General features: G+C 27.5%; 1 protein-coding gene across 3 annotated transcripts in view; it reads left to right on the forward strand.

Moving 5' to 3' along the window:
* The window catches only part of LOC129961632 (uncharacterized), a 105933-nt gene that overhangs the window by 63934 nt on the left and 16325 nt on the right, over positions 1-25674 (forward strand). For all 3 annotated transcript variants that reach the window (XM_056075148.1, XM_056075150.1, XM_056075151.1), the window contains exons 8-23: positions 279-368; positions 587-721; positions 1666-1860; positions 3516-3680; positions 5138-5220; positions 6064-6259; positions 8603-8801; positions 10097-10248; positions 11833-11946; positions 12029-12135; positions 15051-15269; positions 17294-17450; positions 19137-19199; positions 19760-19908; positions 20049-20225; positions 22791-22914. In XM_056075148.1, the coding sequence (XP_055931123.1) occupies positions 279-368; positions 587-721; positions 1666-1860; positions 3516-3680; positions 5138-5220; positions 6064-6259; positions 8603-8801; positions 10097-10248; positions 11833-11946; positions 12029-12135; positions 15051-15269; positions 17294-17450; positions 19137-19199; positions 19760-19908; positions 20049-20225; positions 22791-22914 (2325 nt within the window). The remainder of the gene's footprint in view (positions 1-278; positions 369-586; positions 722-1665; positions 1861-3515; positions 3681-5137; positions 5221-6063; positions 6260-8602; positions 8802-10096; positions 10249-11832; positions 11947-12028; positions 12136-15050; positions 15270-17293; positions 17451-19136; positions 19200-19759; positions 19909-20048; positions 20226-22790; positions 22915-25674) is intronic.

The raw sequence follows: 25674 nt of genomic DNA on the forward strand, positions 1-25674 counted from the left end.
TAAAAAAATAATATTGCATATTTTTGTTCATATTTTTTTAACAATTTTGCTGACAAAGAAATGCATCACTCTAAATTTTTTTATGTTTATGTAAGTTAATTTAGCTTTTATATGACTAATGCATATAATCATTATTTTCAGATTGTAACTTAGTTTCTTTTAAATTAGTTTCTTATTAACTGTAATAGTATAGGAAGAGAAAAATTCCATATTCTATTTAAGTTATATTTGGTTTATGCTGTATTTGTTGATTTTGTTTTAAAAAAATCTTTTAATAGGGTCATATAAAGTTGGTGTAAAGCTTGAAGTTGGTGATCGACCTGAAGAAGATTTTGTTGAGGATTCAGAACTTTTAGTTTATGAACCAGGTCAGTTTTATGTTTAATATTGCTTAAAATCTATGTTTTTTCATGTTTCTAAGCCTTTCTAAATTATTTTAATGTTAAAATTCTTTTATTGTTTTTTTAATGTTTCTTTCTAATGAACCAAGTCAGTTTTATGTTTAACATTGCTTAAAATCTGTTTTTTTAATATTTCTTATTAAATATTTAGAATACCATTTATCGTTAATTTCTTTTTGATTTAGCTGAATATACTGCAATGAGTCCAATGAAAGCTGTTTTTGATAGAGGTGGCTCTGGTAGCTCTCAGGAGTTGATTGTGACATTTACTGGATCAAAAGTTCCTCGTTTACCTTTAATTTGTGTGATAACTGGTGATGGTTTGTTGATCTTTCATTATTTATCCATCTAAGTGAATTAATTTTCTTTAAAAATATGAGTACTACCCTTTACACTAATAAATAATATGTATTGTTGTTAAATGTTTGCTAATACTCCCAAACCAGTTATGGTTGTTACCACATACTAGAAAAATTCATTTGAATTTTACTACATAATTTCACATTATGAATCTTTGTCAAATGCATTATTTTAAACTTTCCTTGGTAGCATTTGTACTTATATCTTTTTATTTTCATCCAAGATTTAATTTAAATAATTTTAAAATGTCACTTCAAAAAATAAAGCTAAAATGGTGCAATTCAAGATTTAGAATATAAAATTTTATGTCATACCAGCTAAAACAAAGAGATTAAAAAGGTAAAAAATCTGTATAATTTTTGTTTAATGTCATAGAGCGTTTGGTATATCCAAATTTAAAAAGTAAATAATAATTGCTAAATTAAGCTTTTTAAAATAAATTGGGCTTTAAATTCTCGGAATCGATTATGCCTTTATATATAAATAGAAAGATATTGTGAAGAGTTGTAGTAAATTCTCTTGTTATTCTATAAACATTTTTACCCAAAAGATTTCTTACTTAAAACCTTACATATTTTTTGTTTAATGAAAATATGACATCTGGATTATCAGTGTTTAAGAATATTTTATGTGCTATTGAAGATGATAAAGAAGATATCATCACTCATAGAATGATATATTTAATATCAAACAAAATTTTAAAACAATTATAAATACATTTCCTATTTTAAAAATTCCAAATCTGTCAAAATAAAAAAAATGAAATGTCTAAGTATATTCAGAAGCAATTATTACTGTGCAAAGTAAAAACTTGCTTTATATCCTTTATTTTCTGAACTTTTATGATGATTAATGAAATCATCTGTTCCATTAGTTAAATTTATTATTATTGTTTTTCTTTTAGGTTGGCCAGCAGATAAACGCTTAGCGCCAAGTGAAGCAAATACTCTTGATACTTGCATTATCCCTTATCCAAACTCATCTGTAGAACTAAATATTGCTCAATCATTTAATGGTATTCATACATTTAAGAAAACATTTCCTTTGAGATTTTATGCCCCTCCACCTGACATGAGAAAATATTACATTGCAGAAGATGGTAATTGTTTTCTGATCTTTCAATACAGCAATATATTATTACATATAAACCTCTTATTACATTGTTGTAAAGTTTCTAAAAATTGTTAAATTGAAAGCAAAAAATAGGAACAAAAAGTGTATTATGTTAAGGATTTTCTAGAAAATTTATTATTAAATTTTTATAAATGAGAAAAATATTTTTATTAATTAAATTTTCTTCATCCTTTGAACATTCTTCAACATTACTTTAGCTTCTATTTTATGTATTATATATATATATATATATATATATATATATATATATATATATATATATATATATATATATATATATATATATATATATATATATATATATATATATATATATATATATATATATATATTAAATTACAGTTTTAGAGGGCTTGTCTTTAGTTGAAAGATCTTGTGACGTCTCTTAAGAGCAATAATGGTCAACAACCTTTTAGTGCAATATTTTTTTAATAGGTAATTACTTGCACACATCACATACACATATATAAAGATATAAAGTGGTTTCAGCATTTAAATTTGTTAAGATTAGGCCATATTCCTTGAAACACATCACAGACACTGTTGACCACACAACACCCTTTTCACATCACTCCATCATCCATCATGGTGTCTGTCGTTCTGGTCTTTTCTAGAGTTCATGCCTAGATGGTGCTAGTCAGTACAATCTATATAATATTTGTTATTCCTGAACATTGTTAGAATATAGTTGTGTTATACAGGGATGATCCGTGATGCTACTACTACTGTTATTATTAAAGAATGTGCAAAGTGTGAATATCCATTGCTTTTAATAAAAAATTTCTTCAAAATAAATTAATTTGAATTATTCTTTAATATGATTTGTTATATATTTCAAATTATATTGCCATTTCCTAGTATGTTAATTAAAAAAAATGTTTAGTTTGTGATGGATTCAAGCACCTTCATATTTAAAAGGATTAGGAAAACCGAAGAACCAGTCCCTTAGCCCAATCACTATACTAATTTTTAATTATGAAAATTCATAACCACAAATTATGTCATCAATAATTCTCTATCACTTTTCATATCTATAAGTATTTCAGAAACATTATTTCATCATCCATTATCTAAGGAAAGTTTCCTTGCCTTATTTACTATTATTTTTATTACTGTTACCATATTTACTGTTTTTTTATTTCATATAAATTTTAATTTCCTTATGAGAGAAATGGTAGAATAAAATTTTGACAATACCCTCAGGCTCAACAGTTAGACTTAATTTTAATTGCCTGATATTTTCACCATTTTGCAAATATAGCTAAACAGTCAGAATGCCTTTCTTTTTCTAACTCATAAATAAATTTTAAATAGTGTTTTTGTTTTGTTATGAATAGTTGCTTTCTTATTTGATAGTTAATCAAATTTAGTTTTGATTAAATTAATACTATTAATATGGTAGATAAGCAGCTGATTGCCAAAGTAGCTAGTCTATTTTGAAATTTAAAAGGAAATAAATCAGAAATATCTGTTAAAAAAATGATTGTTAATGTTAAAACTGTTAGGAACCAGATTTGATAGATACTTTTACTCTCAACAATAAAATTTAATTATTAATTTTGATACTTGCATTATAAAAATTATAAATTGCTATAAAAAATATATAAATTTTATTTTTAGGTCATGCTGTTGTGATAGTCTTTGACAGACCTGTAAATTTGTGCAATTTAGATAAATGTTCATTAATTTTAAATAATGAAACTTTAATAAGACTTGGCGAAGGAGCTGTGTGTAAATGGGCTACTAAGCAACAGTTAATAATAAATGTTCAAAATGCAATTAAAGGTAAGTGATATTGAAAATATTGAAATTTAAATGAAGCTATTACACTTAAATCCTTATTTTAACAAATTTATTGTTGAAATATCTAATACTTAATCATTATATTATAATCATCTTTTATCTCTTATTCATTCCAAGATTTAAGTCATTGCAATTTTCTATCATAAAAATATTGTAACAAAAAAAAAGCATCAGAATAGTATTTACTAATTGTATATAGTAAAATTTTTCATTCTTTTACTTAATGAATAAAAAAATAATATATTCAATATTGTCCCATTGTCTTCTTTTTCAAATAATAGTGAAGTTCTAATAATAGTGAAGAAGTTATACAAGGATATCAAGCTTACCAATGGAAAATATAATTACAGATAAAAGATAATTACAGAAATATAATTACAGTATTCATGAAAAGGATAGTTCATCAGTCAGGAAATGTTGAGAATTCATTATTCCTCTTAATTAAAAAAATATAGGATGCTGGAATCAATATTTATAGGTTGTCCCATCTTCAGTTATATCCAAAATGCAATTTGTTTACTCAGTTACTTGCTTTGAACAAATTTTCCTTTCAATATCTGAATTTCATTATCTATTGATCCAATTGTCTTCAAAAAATTGCTTTCATTTTTAAAGGAAACTAGGCTCAACTTTGCATCTGTTTTTCTTAACTTAATAATATTTTTTGCAAAGTTTTAAAGAATTGAAAACTGTTTCTCTTAGCCATAAATGTTTTTTTTTTTTTTTTTTTTTTTTTTTTTTTTCATTTTGATCAGGTAAATTTGAAAATTATTTAGAGTTCACCTTGATTTTTATATGATATAAAACTTCTTAAACTTTTCTATATTTACTAGGCTTGTGCCTTGAATATAGAAAATGATAAAAATAATAAATGAAAATAAAACAGCTATTGAGGCTACTCAAAAGAATGGCATATTTCTTGATTGTATGTTATATAGGAGTCATTAATGACCCTGGCATATATGATCGAGCTCTTTGTTATTTTAATTTGTTATTTTGAACCTCATTGTACTCCACCTATGCCTCATCTGTCATTGGGTGCTATGATTCTTCAGTGGGAAAGGCACTATTAACCAATGTTTCTTTTAAATATTTGATTACAACTTGTCATATACAATTACTGATTTAACTTCTTTGTACTTGAAATGTTAAGGTAGTGATAGAGCTTGCAAAACATAATCAAGATATAGTTGTTGGAATAAATAAAAGTTCTGGAATGGAAATTCCTTTTGGGGGGGAGGGGGAAGCTTCCAAGGTTAAATAGACCATTCCTTGATCTATTAATGAAAAATAAAATGCGTGCATTTTTGAAAGATAAAAGTATTTCCTGAAAATAAACTATATGCCACACAATGACACTTAGCTTCAATAAATTATTCTTATTTTTATAACATTTAATACTGATTTTTAATCAAAGGAATGTTTACCTTCTTTTCTAGGTAATCCTTTTAGAGTCACATTTCTTAAAGGTATTCTGAAACAAGATGGTCAGAGATTTGCTCTTCCTAAAAATGACAGTCTAGTGAGTAAACTGTTGAAATAATTTTTTTTTCTTTTCTTTCATGTGATTAAATTTATCAAATGAACATTAATTTAATCATTATGAAATAAACTCTCTTTTGCAAATAATTTAAAGTAACCATTTATTCATTATATACAACTGAAATTATAAGTAGTTTGTGACTGTTGATTTATGTACTTTTTCCAAGGTATAATTTCAACATTGAATTTTTATACCATTCTTTTGATTTCATTATGAAATCACTGTATCACAGGCTCATGGTAGAATATTGACTTTGAATTTGGAAAATCGCAAGGCAGCAACTTCTGTCACTAGTCGTCCGTGTATTTCATGGTCTTGTACTGGTGAATAATGGGGTGACTCAGATGCTGTCCTTGTCATTTGATACTTGATGAAATTTATTATTTAACAGCTATTTTATAGCTTTAATAGGTGGCATTAATCTGGTGGAAAAATAAAGTAAACTTCATATTTAAAAAAAGTATTTAATAAAGCTTCATCATCATTAATGTAAAAATTTTGATGAGTATTTTTACTGTTTTAAAAGAATGTAATTTTCATTCATTCATTCAAATCCTGATAAACATTTGTATTTTTTAAATATGTTTTTACATTTTAAAATCCAATTTATAAATAATATGTTGGAGAATTAAAAAAAACTTTTTTATTCATTAAATTTAAATTACTATTTGTCTGATAGGACCAGGCATTGTTGACAAAAAGATAGCACTCATTACTGGCAGCAGAATGCTTTTTTTAGTGATTATAATTTTGTTTTTAAAACACAAATGTTGAAATGTACTTCATACTTCATCATGTATCTGAGATTTTTTTTATATGTAGACTATAGATGCTTGGTATCCTCAGCGAGTTAATAGTGCCCAAATTGCTATTAGTGGACCAACTACTGTACCATATTGTGGTACCTTTACATTAACTGGACATTTTAGCTCGCCAACTGGAAATGCTGACTTTGACTGGACTGCTTACAGAGAGGATGGGCAAAGTTTAGATAGCAGTCTTTCAAATGTTTTATTTGGTAAATGAATTTTAGTCTTATCATTGAAAATTCTTTACAAATTTTACTGAAATGTGAGATATTCTAGAAACATATCAAGTGCAAATATTAAAATGGTGTCTTAATAATTAAATTTGAAATAGGTCACAGAGAGGCAAGAAATTACTTTATTTTAAAGGATTTTTTTAAAAATATTAAGTACCCAATTAAATAATTTTCTTCCTATCTTGCATTTCACATATTTCTCTATCACTCTATTTCCTATTCTAACCAAAATATTGCTGACAGTATTACAATTTTAAATATTGTATTACTTTCAAAATTGATCCAAAAAGAATGCCACTGATTCTCAATCTTACTGACGCCTATTTATTATTTCTTATTATTAGAATGAATAATTGTGTCCTTTAGTAAGCACTTTTATGCATCTATTTAATTTTATGCAAATATATTCAATTGTTTGCTTGGACTGACTAGCAGGTTTTGTAAAATATTCAGATATTCTATTTTTTGCTAAATCTAAGTTTCAAATTAATTTTTATGGGATCTGTATGTGATCAACAGTGATATTTGTATGAGAATAGAAAGTATCAAATCTTACAATTTAAATTTAAAGCACTCAGCTTGTTAAACAACAAAATTACTTACTTGTCTTATAGGAAACAGATTTTTTTAGTCCTAAATATAAATATGGTTTCTTAATCAGAAATTTGCTTCATCTCTATAAATCTACTTAAGACTTAGATTGTAGCAGCTGATCTTCAGTTTGGGGATACTTTGCTATAATTCTGTGTATATTTAAAAAACTCCTGATTATTGTTTCTTCATATTTGTTGCATGTAATATCTATAATGGCTTCAAAATCAAGTTTATTCTTGAAAGCATATATATATATATATATATATATATATATATATATATATATATATATATATATATATATATATATATATATATATATATATATATATATATATATATATATATTGTTTAACTTCTGTTCAAATTTTTCTCTGATTTAGAAAGAATTGATACAAATGTACTTGATCTTCTATCCATCTTTAACCAATTTGCAGTAAAAAATAAATCAATCTTGGAACAGCAAATTCAGCATTCCCAAAAGTGAATAGACAAAGGAAATGTCAGTTTTTTAGCACATTTACACAGATGATGTGTCAAGTAACATTGAAATTGATTTAGTCGAAAAATAATGATGTAAAGATTTTAATAAGAATTTTTTATTTTACTTGAAATTGACAATAAATTACTCACTTCCTAGCATGTAGCTGTGCAAAAAAGGATAATAAGAGTATGAAAAAGAAAAATTCTGTCAATGGCAAAAATCATTATATTAATTTTAAATTATTTATATATGATCTTTTGCTCCATATTTTGCATTATTCTTTACTAATCAGGTTTCGAATACAGACTAGTTATCAACAAGCTGTCTGATGTCACTTTTATCTCCCTTAACCTTAAATGCTGTGGCACCTAGCTACTTTCCAAATTTTCATTATAAATTTTGCAAATACAATAATAGTTTAGAATTGTTTTTCAGCTAATTATGAGTTGAAGGTTAGAAGTGAATTGCCTAAAAAGATTGTTAGAATGGAAATATCTTTCCTATAATCATCATTTTCAAATTCTGTATGAAAATTTTGTAATTTTGTTCAACAATTGCACCAAATCACTGTGACCAGTTTAATTAAAGCTCTGAGATTGTAACTGTAGTTGATTTTAAATCAACAAGTCTAGCAAATAAAGATAATTTAGAAAATTCTTTGATTAAATAGACATTCTGATCACTTGCTGGAATGTTCTTCCCTGTTTGTAAACAAAATCTGAGTTAATTCCTCTGAGAAGTCTTTGTTGAAAACATCATCAGTACGTCACATACTAGTGCACATTTCTTCACAAATGCTCATTATCTTCGATTGCTTAGAGGCAAAAAGAAAAAGAACAAATAAGATATAAATATCTTTGTAATTAGCATTTTATTACTGTGCAAGTATTTCTTTAAAGCAGTTACTAAATTTCAAATTTTAAAATCAATGCAAAAAGAAGAGAAAATGAATATGAAGATAAAACAAACGATTATAAATTTATCAAATTTAAAATTAGTAATGTTATAAAATGTAGTACTCTGTAATAATTTCAGTTAATGAGTACTTTTTATCATTTAAAATATTTTATCAATATTTTTTACTTTGATAAAAAATAATTAAATAAGCTACTAGTAATTAAGTTAATTTAGTTACATAAGCTACTTTAATGAGAAGACAACTTCTCAAGTTTATCGGACAGTTTCAAATTAGTAACTTTTCCAAAATGTATGAACTAAACTCATATTTCTGACTAATATAGGGGCTAAATCAAGTTCACTCACTTTGAATGCATCACTTTTGGAAGTAAATATGAAATATACATTTGTTTTGACTGCTGAGCAACCAGTAAATGAAAAATATGAAGCAAAACATACGATTTCTTCTGTGCCTTATATTGGTCCTTTAGTAACAGCATATTCTGATGCTATAACTCAGTCTTCGGTTACAGTTGACCAAAGGTAAAGTCTTCCTGAAAATCATCTTTCTCATTTTTATTATGTTATTGTTTTTTTTTGTTTTTGTTTTTTTTTTTTTGTTATTTTATTGAATGTAAAGTTTTAGAAACCATTTAAATCACTTACTTGTGTTAGAATTACTAATTATTAAGAAAATAGATTTTTTTAAAATTCAAAACTTTAAATTTTTGTACCAAACATAAATAATATGTAAAAGACAAATTTATATGTAATAAACAGTATCCCCAATTTCAGTCATTTTTAGAAGTAATGTAAAATTATTTTGAATTTGATAATTATGGACAATTATAGTATTTTTGAGTTTTTTTAAAAAAAATTTTTGCATTTGTCTATTCTAATGGATTTGTTTTTTAATTGTATTTTTATTTTTAAATTAAATGTATCTTGTACTTTTATGAGTGAGCTTCAAAATTTTTATTAATAGTAAGATAACTAAAAGACTGCCTTTCTGCCATACAGTTTAATTTATAGATATTTCATCAATTAGTTTAATCTTTAATGACTCATTTTGATATTGATTCAGGAAATACAGCTTTTTTTTCCATGAACCTGAAAGTAAATCAATCAAGACTTATTCTTTTCTTTATAATCATTATTTTTACGTATATGATTTTACTTTTGATATTCACATTTAAGTAATTTTTAAATTATTATTCTCTACAATTAAAATACAAACATTTTTATTTGATCTTTTTTTTTTTTTTTTTTTTTGAATCTCAGTTGTTTAAGCATGCTAATAAAATGTGACAGTTCTTTTGCTCCTCAATTCTATCATATTGATAAATTTTGGAAAACTTTTCTAAACATTCAACATAATTTTTAATATTTTGATGATGTATTGTGACTATTCATTTGACTGATGTTTATAGATGCCATCATAAATATAACTGATTAATTGTGCATCTGCTTTACACTTTATTATTATTGCAGTCTACTTGTATTTATCATTAAGTAATTATTTTTAACATGTATGCAATACATTTAAAATTGTGGTATGTTCTTGAATTGAATACTTTTAAAAATATTTTTAAATAAATTATTAATAATCTTTCATTAATTTTAATTACCTTATTGGATTATATGATGCTTATTAATTTTATTAATTAAATTATTATCAATAATTATTCTGTAATTAATATCAATAAATATTTTGGAGGAAGAACAATATGAATGGGTAAATGACTAATAATTGTCTATATAATATTAATAAACAATTGTGTTTTACAACATAAAGATTTTTCTGTTTAATTATAAGATTTTTTGTGGGAATCTTTTAGAATAACACTTCGAGCAGATATAAGCATTCCTGACTGCAGTACAACGGATGAACATGTGCATTTATTGTGGTCAGTAAACAATCCAGAAGTCAGATTCAATTTCAAAATTAGAGATGAATATGTGTATATCATTGAACCCTATTCCCTACCTGGTATGTATTAATACAAGTGGACTCATTATAACTTATGATATATATATATAAGATTATTAAAAAAAAAAGAATGACGAAGTTATAAAGAAAATAGACAATATGCTGTTACAAAAAATTAAGAAATAGTTTGTACCTCAAGGATTTTCAGAGCATTTTTCTATTGCTAAACTACGGGATCAGCTTCTGTATGGAAGCACTAATTAATCTCAAAAGAAAGGTTTTTTCCATAGCCAAGCACAAGCAATAAATCGATAATTATTGCCCAATGTACAGCACGATTTTATTCTATAGCATATATTTCTGGGGGAAAATTAACTATTAAATCGACAATATTGGCTTTTGTGTGTTTTTGTAAAAATGGGTTGCTCTGCTTTTGAAACTGCTTATTATTATTTGCTTAGCGTGTCGGACAGATGATGCACAAAGAAATATCAAGCAGCCATGTTGTTAGAATTTTCTACAAATGCAATCACCTGTTGTTAAGAATTTTGCTTCTTACAAATCTTTCTAACAAATACTAAATGGCAAAGAAAATAAGACTTGCACCCATACAATAGATTATATACAAGATAGCAAATGTGGAAGAAAATGTGATGGCTTCAGATAGTGTTACTAGATTAAAATTATCGTCGTTGACGCTGTCGAGGAATGCTCCATCCTTTCTACCGACTTATAATATTTTTGCATATTTAAAAGCCATAGGATTTTTTTTAACTTTCTTTCAACTTATATATGTGGGTTTTGGCTAAATATTGGGTTTAAAAAAAAGTAGTTTAGGTTTATACATGGATCAGCTTAAATTGCGAAATATACGATATATGTACATGATTTTTATATTGAAATATTAAGATATGATTAGGAATATTAATTTGCTTCAGTATATGTATATACCAATTGTTACATTATGCGTAAAATAATGATCAGTCACCTATCTCATCTGCAGAAGCACATCTAAAGTTACATTTGTAATTGTGATTTGACATTAAAGATGGTTCATGTGTGTCATCCATTTACCATATGTAATGTTTTTTATGTATCTCTATACGGAATAATGTAATAAAATCTGGGTTTTGGAGCCCTAAGAGAATGGAACAAGCGAACCATCCTACTGCAAATTTAGAAATTTCTCATTTAAGAGTTGATACACAAGAATGAAGAAATGAAAAGCAACTCCACATAACGTTAAAGAAATTATATTCCAGATTTAGAATAAAATTTAGTTAAAAGTAAAGAGTAAGCTTCACCAGCTTCAGATTACTATTACTGTACTCTTTGAAACACAAAGGTTGGTAATGTAATCATAAAATAAATACACCAAATATTGACTTTTAAATATTGCAAACATAAAGTTTGATTTCAAGGGTTTGAAGTACTATATTAATTCTACACTTAAGCTGGTTAGCATACCCCTCTGCTGAATGAAATAAAACTTTACATAGTTTCCAACTTGCACAAAAATCATGTGGCTATGTTTAGTGTGTTATCAATGATAAGATTTTGTAATTGTAGCATTCTTTTTTTCATTAACAATTTGTTAAAATGTGTTTCATTTTTGTGTGTCATTTTTTTTATTTGCTGTTTTAGAGAATTCCATAGTAAATTTCTATGCCAATGCATTCTTTGGAAATAGGTATAATGTTACCTATTCTCAAGTTCAGTTAAGAGTTGAACCAGTGAAATTGAGAGCTGCAATCAAAGGTATTCAGTTTGTCTTTAAATTTATTTTGTATAAATAGTATTGAAATTATTTTATTATAAGATTTTACTTCTCTTGTTGTAGGGGTTTCAAAAAGAGTAGTTGGTAACAAAGGAGGAACTTTAGTTTTGAAAGGTGAAAATTTGAACAAAGGACTTCCTTTGGTTTATCAGTGGCGATGTTCTGATCAGGTATCTTAAAGGTTTTGACATGATATTTATTAATAAATAATTTTTTTAATGATTGGCTTGTTGCTTCCCTTTAAAAAAATGAATTTTTTGTATTATTTCATTTTTTAATCCAAAATATCCTTTGTCAGAAAATTTAATTCAAAGTTAGAAAGAAAAGAAAATAGTATGTTTTATCACATGAAAATAAGATGCAATTAAAGCTGCTATTGCTTATTTGTCAATAAGTATTTTATTATGATGTTCTTCTTATTTTTCCCAAGCTCCAAAGGGTCATTAAAAAAGACAAAAAAAAGAGAAAAAAATGAATTTATTACCAAAACTTTTGTGCAATCATGGTTACTTTCCAACATAATTGTTATAAAGATTCAGATATTTGCTATATAATTGGAGCTATATGGCAAATAATGTTGTTGCTAGTAATGTGAAATGGACCTAAACATCCTTTTGAACACAGTCATTAGTCTGGAATTATTACTTTGGCATCCTAACCATTTCTTCAATTCAGGGTTGAGATAGAAATAACTCAGCTCTAAACTCTATTCTTTAATAAGATGAACAAACGATGTAAAATTATTGAAACAGAAAATCTTGTTCAATGAGGAAAATTTGGATGCTTGGAAAAACTTGCATTTAAAACTTAGATGTGATTTTATTTTTGTCGGATATCATTTTCTGCTTCTTTTATTTCATCTTTATTTCTGTTTTTTTTTTTTTTTTTTTTTTTTTTTTTACCAAAAAATATTTTCTACAATTTATTATTGAAAAAAAAAATTATTTTCTTACAAAATCTGTACTTATAGAGAGGTTATTAAAAGGCTTTCTTCTTCAACCCCAAAGCCCAGATCGGATGTTGAGAAAAAAAAATTTTTTTAATGTATTGAAAGCATATGTTGAATATTCATGACCAACTGCAGGAGATGCCCTGGAATAATTTGCTGTTACACTCTGCTTTGGCAATTGATTCTGGTTTTTTTTTTTTTTTTTTCACTTTCTCTTTATTTGACATTAATGAAAGGTTTTTCTCATATGGTGACTAATGTCATTGGTGCTGCAGAACGAGGTGTTTTATAATTTGGAGGTATTGAAGTACCCTGCTGTCAGTTTAGGACAATTACAATAGAAGGGGTCAGTGAATAATTGGTGAATGGAAGTTGAAAATTTCAGAGAATTTCCACTAGTGTCAAAAAAACCATGTGTCATGTTTGCCTCCTTTCATGAATTTAAAATTAGGTTGAATTTTAATTACATGAACTTGATCATCACTTCTGAAACAAATGGACTTAGTGTAGAATCATTTGATGCTATTCAGACTGTGAAATATGCTCTTGTACCTCAAAGGAAACAGGGTTATCTTAAGAAAGGTCTATCTTAAAGTGGAAAAAGTCTCTGTAAAAACATAATTCTACAGTAAGGAACTACAAAGCAGAAGTTCTCAGCAAAAAAAAAAAAAAAAAAAAAAAAAATGTTTGTGACAAACAACCAAATTTAAGGAAAAAGCTAGTGACAAAGCTCTTAAGAAAATATATGGCAAAGCTGTCAAATTGCGCAGAAATATTCATCTGAAAAAAAAATGAAAATCTCAAAAATTTCTTCCTTATCTAAAAATATAACACAAAATGAAACTACTGCTTGTACCAATGGGACTGATACTCAATAGCAAGCCAGTAATGCGTCTGAAATATGCCACAAAGATTAACTGAACTTTAAGGAAATGTTTATTAAAATATACTAGTTAGTTATATTTGTAATAAAGTACTGACTTTTCCTTCATATTTGTGGTTCTCTGTGCATTTAAATTTATCATGGACAATAAACTTCTTAAAGTGTCTGAAAAAATATTATATTATTAATTTCTTACTTTTATGAATCTTTTGAAATGAATATAAAAGCTAATTGAGTTGAGATTTTGATAATTTTTTTCTGTACATTAATTATTCAATTCATACATTTTGCACGCTTCTTCATTTCATGTCGCATTTTTAGATTTCCTTTTTTTTTTTTTTTTTTTTTTGCCAATCATGTCCCTGTTAAAAAAAATAAAAGATGCTGGTATCTTTGGCAACGAGCTACTGACATGAAACTGAAACTAATACTGATATGAAAAAATGCTTAAATATTCAGACATTGAAAGGTAACCATGTTTAATATAAATTCATTTTGTTTTCTACAATTAATTTTTTATTGTTCATCAGAGCTTGAAGAGGAATGCATGTGCTCATATTTACATTCATTCATTTTAATTCCTTAAATACAATGTCTAACTCATTCATCAAATTATAGAATTTTTTATACTGAAAGCTATAATATAATTATATATGGTTTCATTAAATTTTCTTATGTATATTAAAATAATAATAAATTTCTTTACTAAATGGCTCAGCAGTGGCTTTGCCCTTTAAGGCCATTTCCTCTTAAAACCCTTTAAAGTCAAGATACTTCAGATTTGAAAAACGATGTGTAAGCAAACGATGTGTAAGCTCATGAAATCTGCCATAATGGGTAAAATTCATTTGAATTAATGCGGCATAGAAATTCAAAATAGGACAGCAATATGCGTTTCTTTGTTATATGATTACAGTTCAAAATTAGGAGGTCGATTCCAAAATAATTCTCTTGTCATTTTCTTACTTTCCTTAATCCTTAATATATTAACTGACTAACCAATCCGACTAAGATATGGCACCTAATTAGAAGAGAGAAGAAACATATGTAAATAGATTAAAAGTAACAATAATAGAATGTTTGAATTGTTAGACATTTAGACATTAGCATAATTATTACATTACTCTGAATTTCTTTTTATTATTATTATTATTATTAGCATCCTTCCTCATTTCTTAAGGAATTAATTTTTCTCTCATGGAAGAACAATTTCTGAATGACCTTATCTAAAGAAATCGCGCTTTTTTTTATAGGATGGTCCAATCTGTTACAACTATAAAGAAAATTCTACGGAACCATTACTTATACCTAGACGACTTCAAAATAAGCCCAAATTAGAAATTCCATGTACAAATTTGAAACCTGGCAAAATACTTACATTTGAATTACAAGTATATAATGCTAGAAATAGTTTTCAATCTAGTTCTGTTGCATCTACTGTGGTAGTTGTTGAAGATAAAGAAATACCTTTGGTAAGTATGTCGTTATTTATTTTTTAATATCTTTTGTTAATTAACATGTTTGTTACTATTAAAATCACAGGGAAAAATTAGTCATGATAACCCAACTCTATTATTATTTTAATATCTAAACATTTGTTATCATGTTTAGATAGAAAATTTCCAATTTAGATACATAGGGCAATTTGTAATTTATTTAATTAAATTGAAAATGCATTTGGATAACACAATAAATATATCTTTTGAAAAGTTATGTATTTAAATATATTATATTTTATGTGCATGTAAATTATTTTTTACTTCTTTTATGAACTATTTAACTTTCCTTTAATATTAGCTCCACCCAGCTATTCAAAATTAATAGATAAATAAAAAAATAATTAAATTCAAATTAAAAATATCTTATATGTAGCACATTATCTGCTTGTAAAATTTCTGTCTGTCTGTACACTATCTGGCTGTAAAAGCGATCTGAAACAATTTGAGCATTACTGACAATTCAATTTCTTTCTCAATTTAAAAAAAAAAAAAAAAAAAAAATCTGAATTTGAAAAAAACTTTTATAAAGTTGCAGAAATAAGAAATCAGTTCATTCAAATAAGTACAAAAACCAACTTTTAAATGTTATTCAAATGGCTGCAATAAAGGTTAGTAACCGCATTATTAGAATGTACTGGTATTGTTCAGATGAATATATGGATTGAATACTTCAATTAAGATGGCACAAACAGAAATTTATTTACAGTAATTGTTTACAAATATTTACAATTAATAAAGCAAAATAATATAGTTTTCAATAGACTACAAAAGCAATGTACTCACAGAGTGAAAAACAGACTATTCTTCCGAGATTTGTGATCTAATTTTGCAGTTTTATCATACTTGGTCAAAAACATTGATTATTGCATTGAACTGATTATTATTCTGTGAAAGCACAACAGTATATCCTTTTTTTTAGGGATTGCAGCAAGTCTTTTATGCATTCCTAGAAAACTTCCAAATTTTTCAGAAAAAATTAGAAATTTTATGGCACCAAATATATTACTATATCTATCGCCAAATTAGGTAACCAAAAACCTCACCAACAGTCAAAATATTGTTACGAAATTTCCGGATTCGTTTGGATAGTGGAAGTGATATGATGTGGAGAACGCTCAATCAGCAGGCGGCAGTAGAAAGAAAAAAAAAAAAAAAACGGCGTTTATTTACACGAAGACACACAGGACAGCACAAAGACGACAACTATATACAGCACAGAGAAGACAATTATCTTCAGCCGAGACGTGCACATAACAAGACTCTACTGCAGACAGTAGCGCACAGCTTAGTTCAGAACTAGCTTGACTCCGTCGCTGCTCTGCTAATCTCTGGAAGACTCGTTCTTCACCGTCGATTCCGACTACTACTACTGGCAGCTGCAGACTGCCTCCTTTTATATGTCTCAGGAGGCGGGGCTAGAAGCCTCTCAGCCAATCAGGAACTTTCGAGGCGTATCTCGGTTCCTAATGGACGGATCGGGAAAATTCTCGATGTTTCGGGTATAATCTATTTTGGAGCCAAAGTCGCCAAATGGTCGCAAAGCTCTGGGACCTCTGACACGACACCCGGACTCCGTCCAATACCGATGACTGTAAAACAGTTTTTCTGATGATGGAACCAACTATGCTGGGAAGCAGCATTACAGATTCGTAACAATATTTTCAATTTCCTGAATTTGTAACAATATCTTTGCTTCTAACAGCTTTAAAGAGACTTCTTCACTTTGATTTAATGTTTGTTTCACTGTTATACAAAAAAATCCTTATGGCTTTTATATCAAAATAATATAATTTTCATGTAAAAACTTTTTATTTTCAAAATTCATTCAATTTTTCAATTCAAAGTGTAATCGATTTTTATTCATATTTGATAAATAAAATAACTTTTTGACAGCATTACTCCACCATTTTTTATTTAAATGTACCAAAGATTCAAACGGAGAACTTTATCTTACAAAAGTGTTTTCATGCTCATAAATGTTCATTATGTTTTTTAAGATTGTTATTGAGAAAGTTTTGGCTGATGCATCTCGTCCTGTGCACCGTCATCCGACTACTTATGCCTATGATATTCCTGCTGGTTTACCTGTTGCAGTTCATGCATCTATAACAGCAGTAAAATCACCCATAAAATCAGTCAAATGGGATATTAAAGGTAATGTTTTTCCAATACTAATGTTGAGCTTTTAATCTCTCTCTCTCTCTTTGTCTCTCTCTCTCTCTATATATATATATATAATTGCTTTTAATTTTGAACATTTTTTTTTTCCTTTTTACGTATTTATTATTAAAAACATCTCTCAAAATTGTCTGATGTTACTCTCAATAAGTTTTTTAATAGTATTTTCATCAACACATGAATTAATTCTGATAATTTAAACCAAGTCTTTATTAATAAATAATGACTACTTTCTGCTAAATGTAATGCTGCTCGGTTTTCTTTTCTTATTATATCAATTAATCAAGAAACTTGATTTTGGGGTTATTTACATAACTTTATAATGAATTTTCAATGTTTATTAAATTTTTAAATTCATGTTTATTAAATTTTCAATTTAATTTCATGTTTATTAAAATGAATGTTGCCATAGTTCTGATTAAAATTGCTTATTTTTGTTTTCTTTGAGCCTCCAGGCCAGGGCTAAGGAGACTATTGTATATTGTATATAGTGCACCTTAGATCACCACTTGTTTTTGAATCCAGTTAATTGTTTATTCAAAATTATTTTATCTGCATTAAGTTAATTTTTATAAAATTATATTTCTTAATTTACAAATTTTATTTGCATTATATTTGTGTAATATAATTTGAAATGTCAACCTACATATTGTTTGTAAGCTTAAGATTTCCGTATGTTAGATCTGTAACCTTTCACCTCTTCTAACTTGAATCATAGATGTGAGATAAATGACATTAACCTGTAAAATAGAAAAAGGAGAAAGGAAACCTAGAGTAAAATAAATTAAGCTTTTTATGACAAAACACCATGCAAAATGATCCAAGAGAAAATCAGAAAAGGCAAATTTGCCAAAGGTACTAACTTTAATCTTTCAAAACTTTGGAAAGATACTGTTGAGATTACATTTTTATTTTCCTCTTGCATCTGGAATCTGGATAAAGCAAGATTAATAACAGTACGGATACAGTATAAACGATTGTAAAAGACCATTTTGTTCCACAGATCGCATAAATGGGATGCAATTATAATCTTTCTTTTTTTAAGAACTTTCTTTAGCATACCATTTATAGATTGTAAAAATTTGAAGAAATGTTATATAAAATAAAAACTTATGTTGGTTTTTATGCATTTAATAGAAAAAAATATCCAAGATGCAACAATATTCCTTATAAAAAATATTATTTAAATAAATTAAAGTCTGTATATTTAAGTGAAAAATAACTATTTTTTTATTTGGTGTCTGTATACAATCCCAAAGAAAAATTCTTATCTCTAGAACCAAGCTTATATTTAAGTGAAGAATAAATATTTTTTTATTTGGTGTCTGTATACAATCCCAAAGAAAAATTCTCATCTCTAGAACCAATCTTATCTATCTAAGCTAAGTTTTTATTTTTGAAACTTATTTATATGTAAGCTATAATAGCATCATCCATCAGATCAAATGGAATAATTTCCACTTGATTATTGATTAAGAAAGTTAAAACTTAATTATGAATGAAAATAAGTATGCATGTTAAATTTACTTGAAAAAATTGCAAAGTTTAAGGTTTATAATTATTTAGTGATATTTCTTTAAATGCTAAGTTATTCATGACAAACAAGTGATTTTATAAATTTTAATGATGAATTCTTATAATATATATATATATATTATTTAGGTTTTTCTTCATCCTATACATTTACTGCAAAAAATGGTATGACAGTACTTTTGCTTGAAGAAGGTTTGTAAATCTCTTTTTAAATAATGCTTTAAGGGCACACATGCTCTCTCTCAGACCTTTCTTTTTCTCTATAAGTGAAAGTATTTTAATTGTTTTTTGTAAATAATTTTAAAAGTTTTTCTTATGCTTTCTCCTTTTTTTTTTTTTTTTTTTTTTTGATGGAAAAACAAAGAAATCTATTCTTATCAATTATGGTAGAAATAATTTTGCTTAAAAAGAAGAATAATCAAAACACCTTCACATTTAGCATTTTAAAAAGGCATATGATAATTATTGAGTTTAATCATATCTTTGCTTAAAGAAAGTATTAATGGAGTTTCCCCCCTCCTTTCCAATTGCAGTTATTTTCTTTCCCATAACTTTCTTTCTTTTATCTTTAACTCTTGCTTTTTTAGATTTGAATTCTTTTTTTTATTAATGAGGGATTAAGATATTCTAATGAGTAATAATTTTATCAATATAAGTTAATTTTTTCAAAATTTGATGGTTACATTTTTTTCTCAAATTTCTTTAGAGAATATTCTTTTAAATGTTGATTTTTATTCAACTGATTCTCCCAGGTTTCCTCGTTGGTCATGGAATTTATATGATTGGATTGAGCGCATGTAATACAAAAGGAGCTTGTGGTATTGCTAACTTAACTATCCATGCTGTCCCTGGTATAGCCTTGTGCAAACTTGATCTGCAACCATATGTTGAATATGAACCAGTAATAATATACCTTTATCATAAATTTTTCAATTTTTGTATGTTAAATAGCAGTAAAAACAATAAAAATTCTATGTGCCATCTTTTATTATTATTATTATTATTATTATTTTATAACTTCATTTCTCATTATCTTTACAGGTAAAAATTGAAGTTAAAGATTGCTCAATACCAATAGGCAGGCAGCCTGTCACATATCAATTATATCTTCATTCATTGAGTTCAGCTTTCCCGTTTTCTATACCCCAGACATCCAGTATTTTTAATATGGCTGGTCCTCCTCAACAGACAAGTAATGGTACTCAGATATCTGTTCAGGTGAGGAATTTCTCATGAAGCATTAATGTTTGTGGCTACTAGTTTTTGAAATTATGTGTACACAGGGTGCTCTATAATCAGACCAACAAGCTCAGAAGTTTTAAATAGATATCAAAAGAAACAAAAATTGCTATGGGACATGGTGTCGAAAACCATGTTCAAAACAGGAAAACTGCATGCAGGATCTGAGTTTAGAAGACGTTATTAATTACAAAATGCATTACTTATTTATCCCTTCAGGATATTTGACTTTAAAAAGTGATATAAATGCACTAATAGTTTGTCCCCACAGTATCTAGAACACTGCCCACCAGTCATTATGCCACTGTGTTCTGGGATAATTGGATTTATTCCCTATCCGAACATGATGTTTCAGTATTTTCAAAATTGAATTTTACTGTTCTTGAGACCAATTAATTTTCTTTTATGAAATAATTCTACAATATTTCAACAGGTTTTGTGTAAATTTATTCATTTTATTGTTCAATTAATCTTTTTTATTTTACTTATTGATTTTTATGTTTGGCACTATTCATTATTCTGTGTTATTCAGTATTTTTACTTCCAAGCCTGTGTCATATCTTATTCGTTTATGAAGGTAGTGCAAACAGAATAAAACTTTTCTTCTATTAATGGACCTATTTGTTTGTTTGTTTGTTTTGTGTGTTTTAAACAATTATGGTTTATTTTTATTATTATTATGTGAGAACATGATGTTGTTTTCGTTACGGGGTTTTGAATAACTGAAGGCAACGAATAATTGAAGCTCGAAATCTTGTAGGCAACGAATAATTAAAGCTCGAAATCGCGTAGGCAATGAATAAAGCATAAATGGCAATATTCATCTCCATCTGCTTTTACCAGTATTGCATTATTATTATGTATGCTTCTTTGAAAGCAGATACGTTTTCAAAAGGTTGACCTGCTGTTAGAGACATGGGGTTTCCACCATAGTAATCCTACGGGCTATAGAAGACCCCCTCCATGGAGTCATCTACTGCGCATGTGCAGATGGTTTTCGTTATATCTCCTAAACTATATAAGTTAAAGACAATGGGTTTTCACCATAGTAATCCTACGGGGCTATAAAAGACCCCCAATAGATTCATCTATTTCACATGCGCAGATGGATTTCGTTATATCACGTAAACTACATATGTTAGAGACATGGGGTTTTCACCATAGTAATCCTAGAGGGCTATAGAAGAACCCTCAAGGGGTCATCTACTGCGCATGCGCAGATGGTTTTCGTTATATCTCGCAAACTACATATGTTAGAAACATGGGGTTTTCACTTACAAGTACCCCCGGTTGACCTCTAGCCCCTCCCCCCCCCAATTTTAGATGCATTGCGCATACGCAGTACGGATTTTGCTTAATATTGGTCAAATCAATGTGGGATTGATACCATAGAGTTCCTATGGATCTCGAGATGTCGATGACGTCAACTTCCAGTCAGACCGGAAGTTGTTATATCTCGGCTTCTATGCAACTTAGAGACGAGTGCGACCCGACTAAACATTCGTCTCGATGAATAGAGCCGAATGACATCTTAACCGAAACTCTGGTCTCGATGGGGTCCGAGATCGGGTTTCGAAATTTACAAATTCGAGTTACATTGCATTTGCTCGTATCGTTGGATAGTACTCGCAGAAATGCACGAAACGATACGAGTTTCACGTTGCTATTCCGAGCGTTTCGCGAGTTACAGGCTCTCAAATTTGTAAAAATTTGAATTTTCGTGAGAGGTTTTCGACCTCGTTTTTGCAAAAACTCTCTTTACGACTGGCATCGATACACTCTCTCGATGTCTTCTATCGAACGATACGACATTTACGTCGCTTACGTTATTAGGAGCCGTGAAACGAAAAAAGAACATGAAGTTTTTTTGGTTGGGAGGGGGGGGGGGGTTGAAGCCCAAAATCGCGTAGACAATGAATAAATCATAAATGGGACGTCCTAAGCTTTCTCCCGATGAAGCTTTACTAAGAAAAAATTGGACCGGAACAAAACCTTCAATCAAACCTTCAAAGACAAAATCTTCAATCAATAAAAACGAATGATGAAAATTTAAAATTAGAAGCTGATCGAATAAAGCATGAAAGTAAAATAGCTTAACGTCAACGAAGAAGGCATAAACGTATTCAGTGTGTTGCAGATTCTCAATCGCAACACTCAACTTCAAACACAAAACGTGTCCGTTTGGTTTGTGAATCACAATCATCAACGTTCAACGCAATACGTCTCCGTTTCGATTCTCAGTTTGAAATATCACTTTCTAGCTCTAAGCAATTCATCGAAAAAAATGTTCTTACATGATAACTTTAAATTTGCGATAGCAAATTTCAATTTTTTTTTTTTTTTTTTTTTTACATTTTGTGATACTGACCCCTCATAGATATTTTTTGTGAGCTGTGATTTTGAATTTCTTTTGCAAATTTTATTTTTCATAAATTTACCACACCGTTTTTATTGTTCGAAAAGGTTTTTAACATATATTAATGATTGCATATTTATTTTGCTGCATTGACATTGTAATTTTTAGAAAATCCTATAAATTTGTAGGTTTGTGACAAGTATATGTTGTGTACCCTTTTCAATGGGCCTGTTACTGCTGTTACTTTGACTGAAAGCAGGAAAGAAGACAGAGAGAAATTAATAAATAAAGCTGCACTTGCTGTAGAGAATCGTAAGTTATGCTCTTTTAATCAGTTGTTCTTTCGATCATAAAGGAAAGCTTTGATGAACACTAACAATCTTAACTGAATCAATAGCTGAAATTATTTTTTATTCATGTATTAGGTTAAAAATTTTATTGTGTTTAATATGGCTAAGATATGCATTTCAGGATTGATTGATTCTGTGGGTTTTTTAGCAAATCATCAAACTTAGTGGGAATTAAATTTAGCCAAAATCATCTTTCAGCATTTTAATGACCAAATTGCAACATTTGATATGGGCATATAAGTTCTGTAAGATTTGGGGCCCTTTTTTTCCATCCAAACTTCAGAAACCATATGCTTTTATTGATTTTACATCAATCTTTTGTAAGAAATTTCTAAGATACACATTTTATGACAAACTGAAATGATAAATATTTAAATAAAAATACCTTTCAATGAGTATCTTGCTTATAAAATATTTCGATATCTTGCTATTAGTATTATATTCAATACCTTGCTTATAAAATAATTAAATTAAAATATTCTAACTTTAATGATAATTTTTTTTTTTAATTGTAAGAAGTGTGCATACAATTTTTAACATATCCAAGTACTTGCAATGTTTACCAAACTGTTAACTTCTGACAATTAGCAAACTGAAGTGGGAGGGGGTTTCACGTGCACACACACATAAGCAAATGATGTGCAAACGACTGAAAAACACTGATTCGATGAAAAAATTTCTAAGAATAATGCTCTAAAACTTAAATAATACTTGATTTTTATTTGAGTAAGTGAGTGCATCAATATAATAAATCAAATGAACTTACAAAGTTTGATAATATTAATTATCTGGAACCTCAAAAGTTATGCAGCCCCTATTTGGTTGCCTACTTATTTATTTAATACTCTTAATCTTTATTTAATGTATATGATAGAGATCAATTTCAGATTTCTCCTGAAAAACTTTCAGTTGCAAAACAAATTACTTTCAAAGTTCATGTGAAAATTGTGAATTAAAAAGCATTTATATTAGGCAATTGCTGGAATTTTTGGTTGAAATGAATGCTTAATTTTCTGCTTAGAAAAACATTTTGCATATTTTAAGTTGTTTTTATATCACTTACGTGTAGGGATTGCAATACCGGACCAAAATTTCAATACCGGTATTCGGTATTTTTTAAATCTTAATACAGGGATACCGGTTTTAATACCGGTATTAGAAATTTTAGAAAAAGAAAGAAAACACAGGTGTTTCTTTGTTTTATTTGCCAGTTTTGTTATAGAGTGTAAATGTCACAAAAAATAAATTATAACAGTATATAATAACAGTATCTGAAAAATTAATTTACAGGTTTAAGTCGATTATTGGATATTTGGATTGGATTTCTCAGTTTCAAAAATCGTTCCATCATTAGGAGTAAACTGTTCCAACGCGTTTTAGAATCTAATATTAACATATATTCTGTTTTATTTTCAGTTAGTATATATTTTAGTAATATATCCTTTTTATAGGGGAACGTTTAAATATCTTAACAATTTTTCGAACTTTATAAATCTTCTTAAAAAAAAATTCTTCAACAATTACATTGTCATTATCTTCATTGTCAATATCACTCTCACTCTTACTCTTTTCAAAGTTGGAATCCGAAATTTCTATATCCACAGTATTTCGATTCTTTTGTTCTTTATTTTTTTGATATAATACATCTATTACTCCTAAACTTTTTTCATAATTGTTGCCCCATCAGTCGTTATGGTTACAATATTTTCTTTCAGGGATAATCAATGTTTCACTAATTTAGATTTAAGCAATTAATTAAGCCATTAATTAGCTAATTAATTTTGCCCGTTAGAGAGACATAAAAACAAAAACGTATACTATTTTGCTATGTTTCGCGATACCTGAACATATAGTGGCGACAATTTTAAAAATTTCTAGTAAATACCGAAAAACCGGTATTTAAACGTGTGAATACCGGTATTACGAAATTGTACAAATGGCTCGAAATACCGGTATTCGGTATCCCGGTATACCGGTATTGCAATCCCTACTTACGTGCAAAGTAGAATATTTTAAAATAACTGCATTGTAAACAAAAAATATTTCTACTAAACATTAAAAAAAGGCATATTAGAAGAATGTCAATTTCCAATTTGACATTTTTTTTATATATTAAGAAAGGGAGAAAATCTTTTTTCTCTAAATAGGCTCGTAAAAGTTACTAACATATTTTTTTTTAAAAAAATTGTTTAGTTAATATCAAGGTTGTTGTGTTTATAATTTTATGTTATAAGAAATATGAGATAAAATATTGTGATAAATGCTAGTCCTTGCTTAAATTATGCTTGTATCAATTTTTCTATATAGTTCCATTTTTGAGGAATTAATCAAAATAATAATACATTTTGATGGCATGAATATTTTTATCATGATAGCATGACCTGACCTTCATACAGAATATTTTTATATTAACTCTTTTTGTCTTTTACTGCATTAATCTTCTAAATTTAAACAGTCATATACTTCGTTGACATAAACATAAAATTATGCTTTTAAAAATGGAATTGCTAGAATGCTCTTAATCCTCTGTTTTACTTCTATTTATTAAACTTTAAGAGTGTTGCTTTTTTATTAGCAGACTGTATATTTCCTTATTTAATTTCAGTATTTATTATTATTTTTACCCTTTTACTAACCACCCTCATTAATTTCTGCTTCACTATGACAGATTTCTCCAGAAGTTGATAAACATTTAGTTCTTCTGTAATTTTTTTTATAAAAA

The sequence above is a fragment of the Argiope bruennichi genome, chromosome 2 (assembly GCF_947563725.1).
Source record: "Argiope bruennichi chromosome 2, qqArgBrue1.1, whole genome shotgun sequence".
NCBI classification, from domain to species: domain Eukaryota; kingdom Metazoa; phylum Arthropoda; class Arachnida; order Araneae; family Araneidae; genus Argiope; species Argiope bruennichi.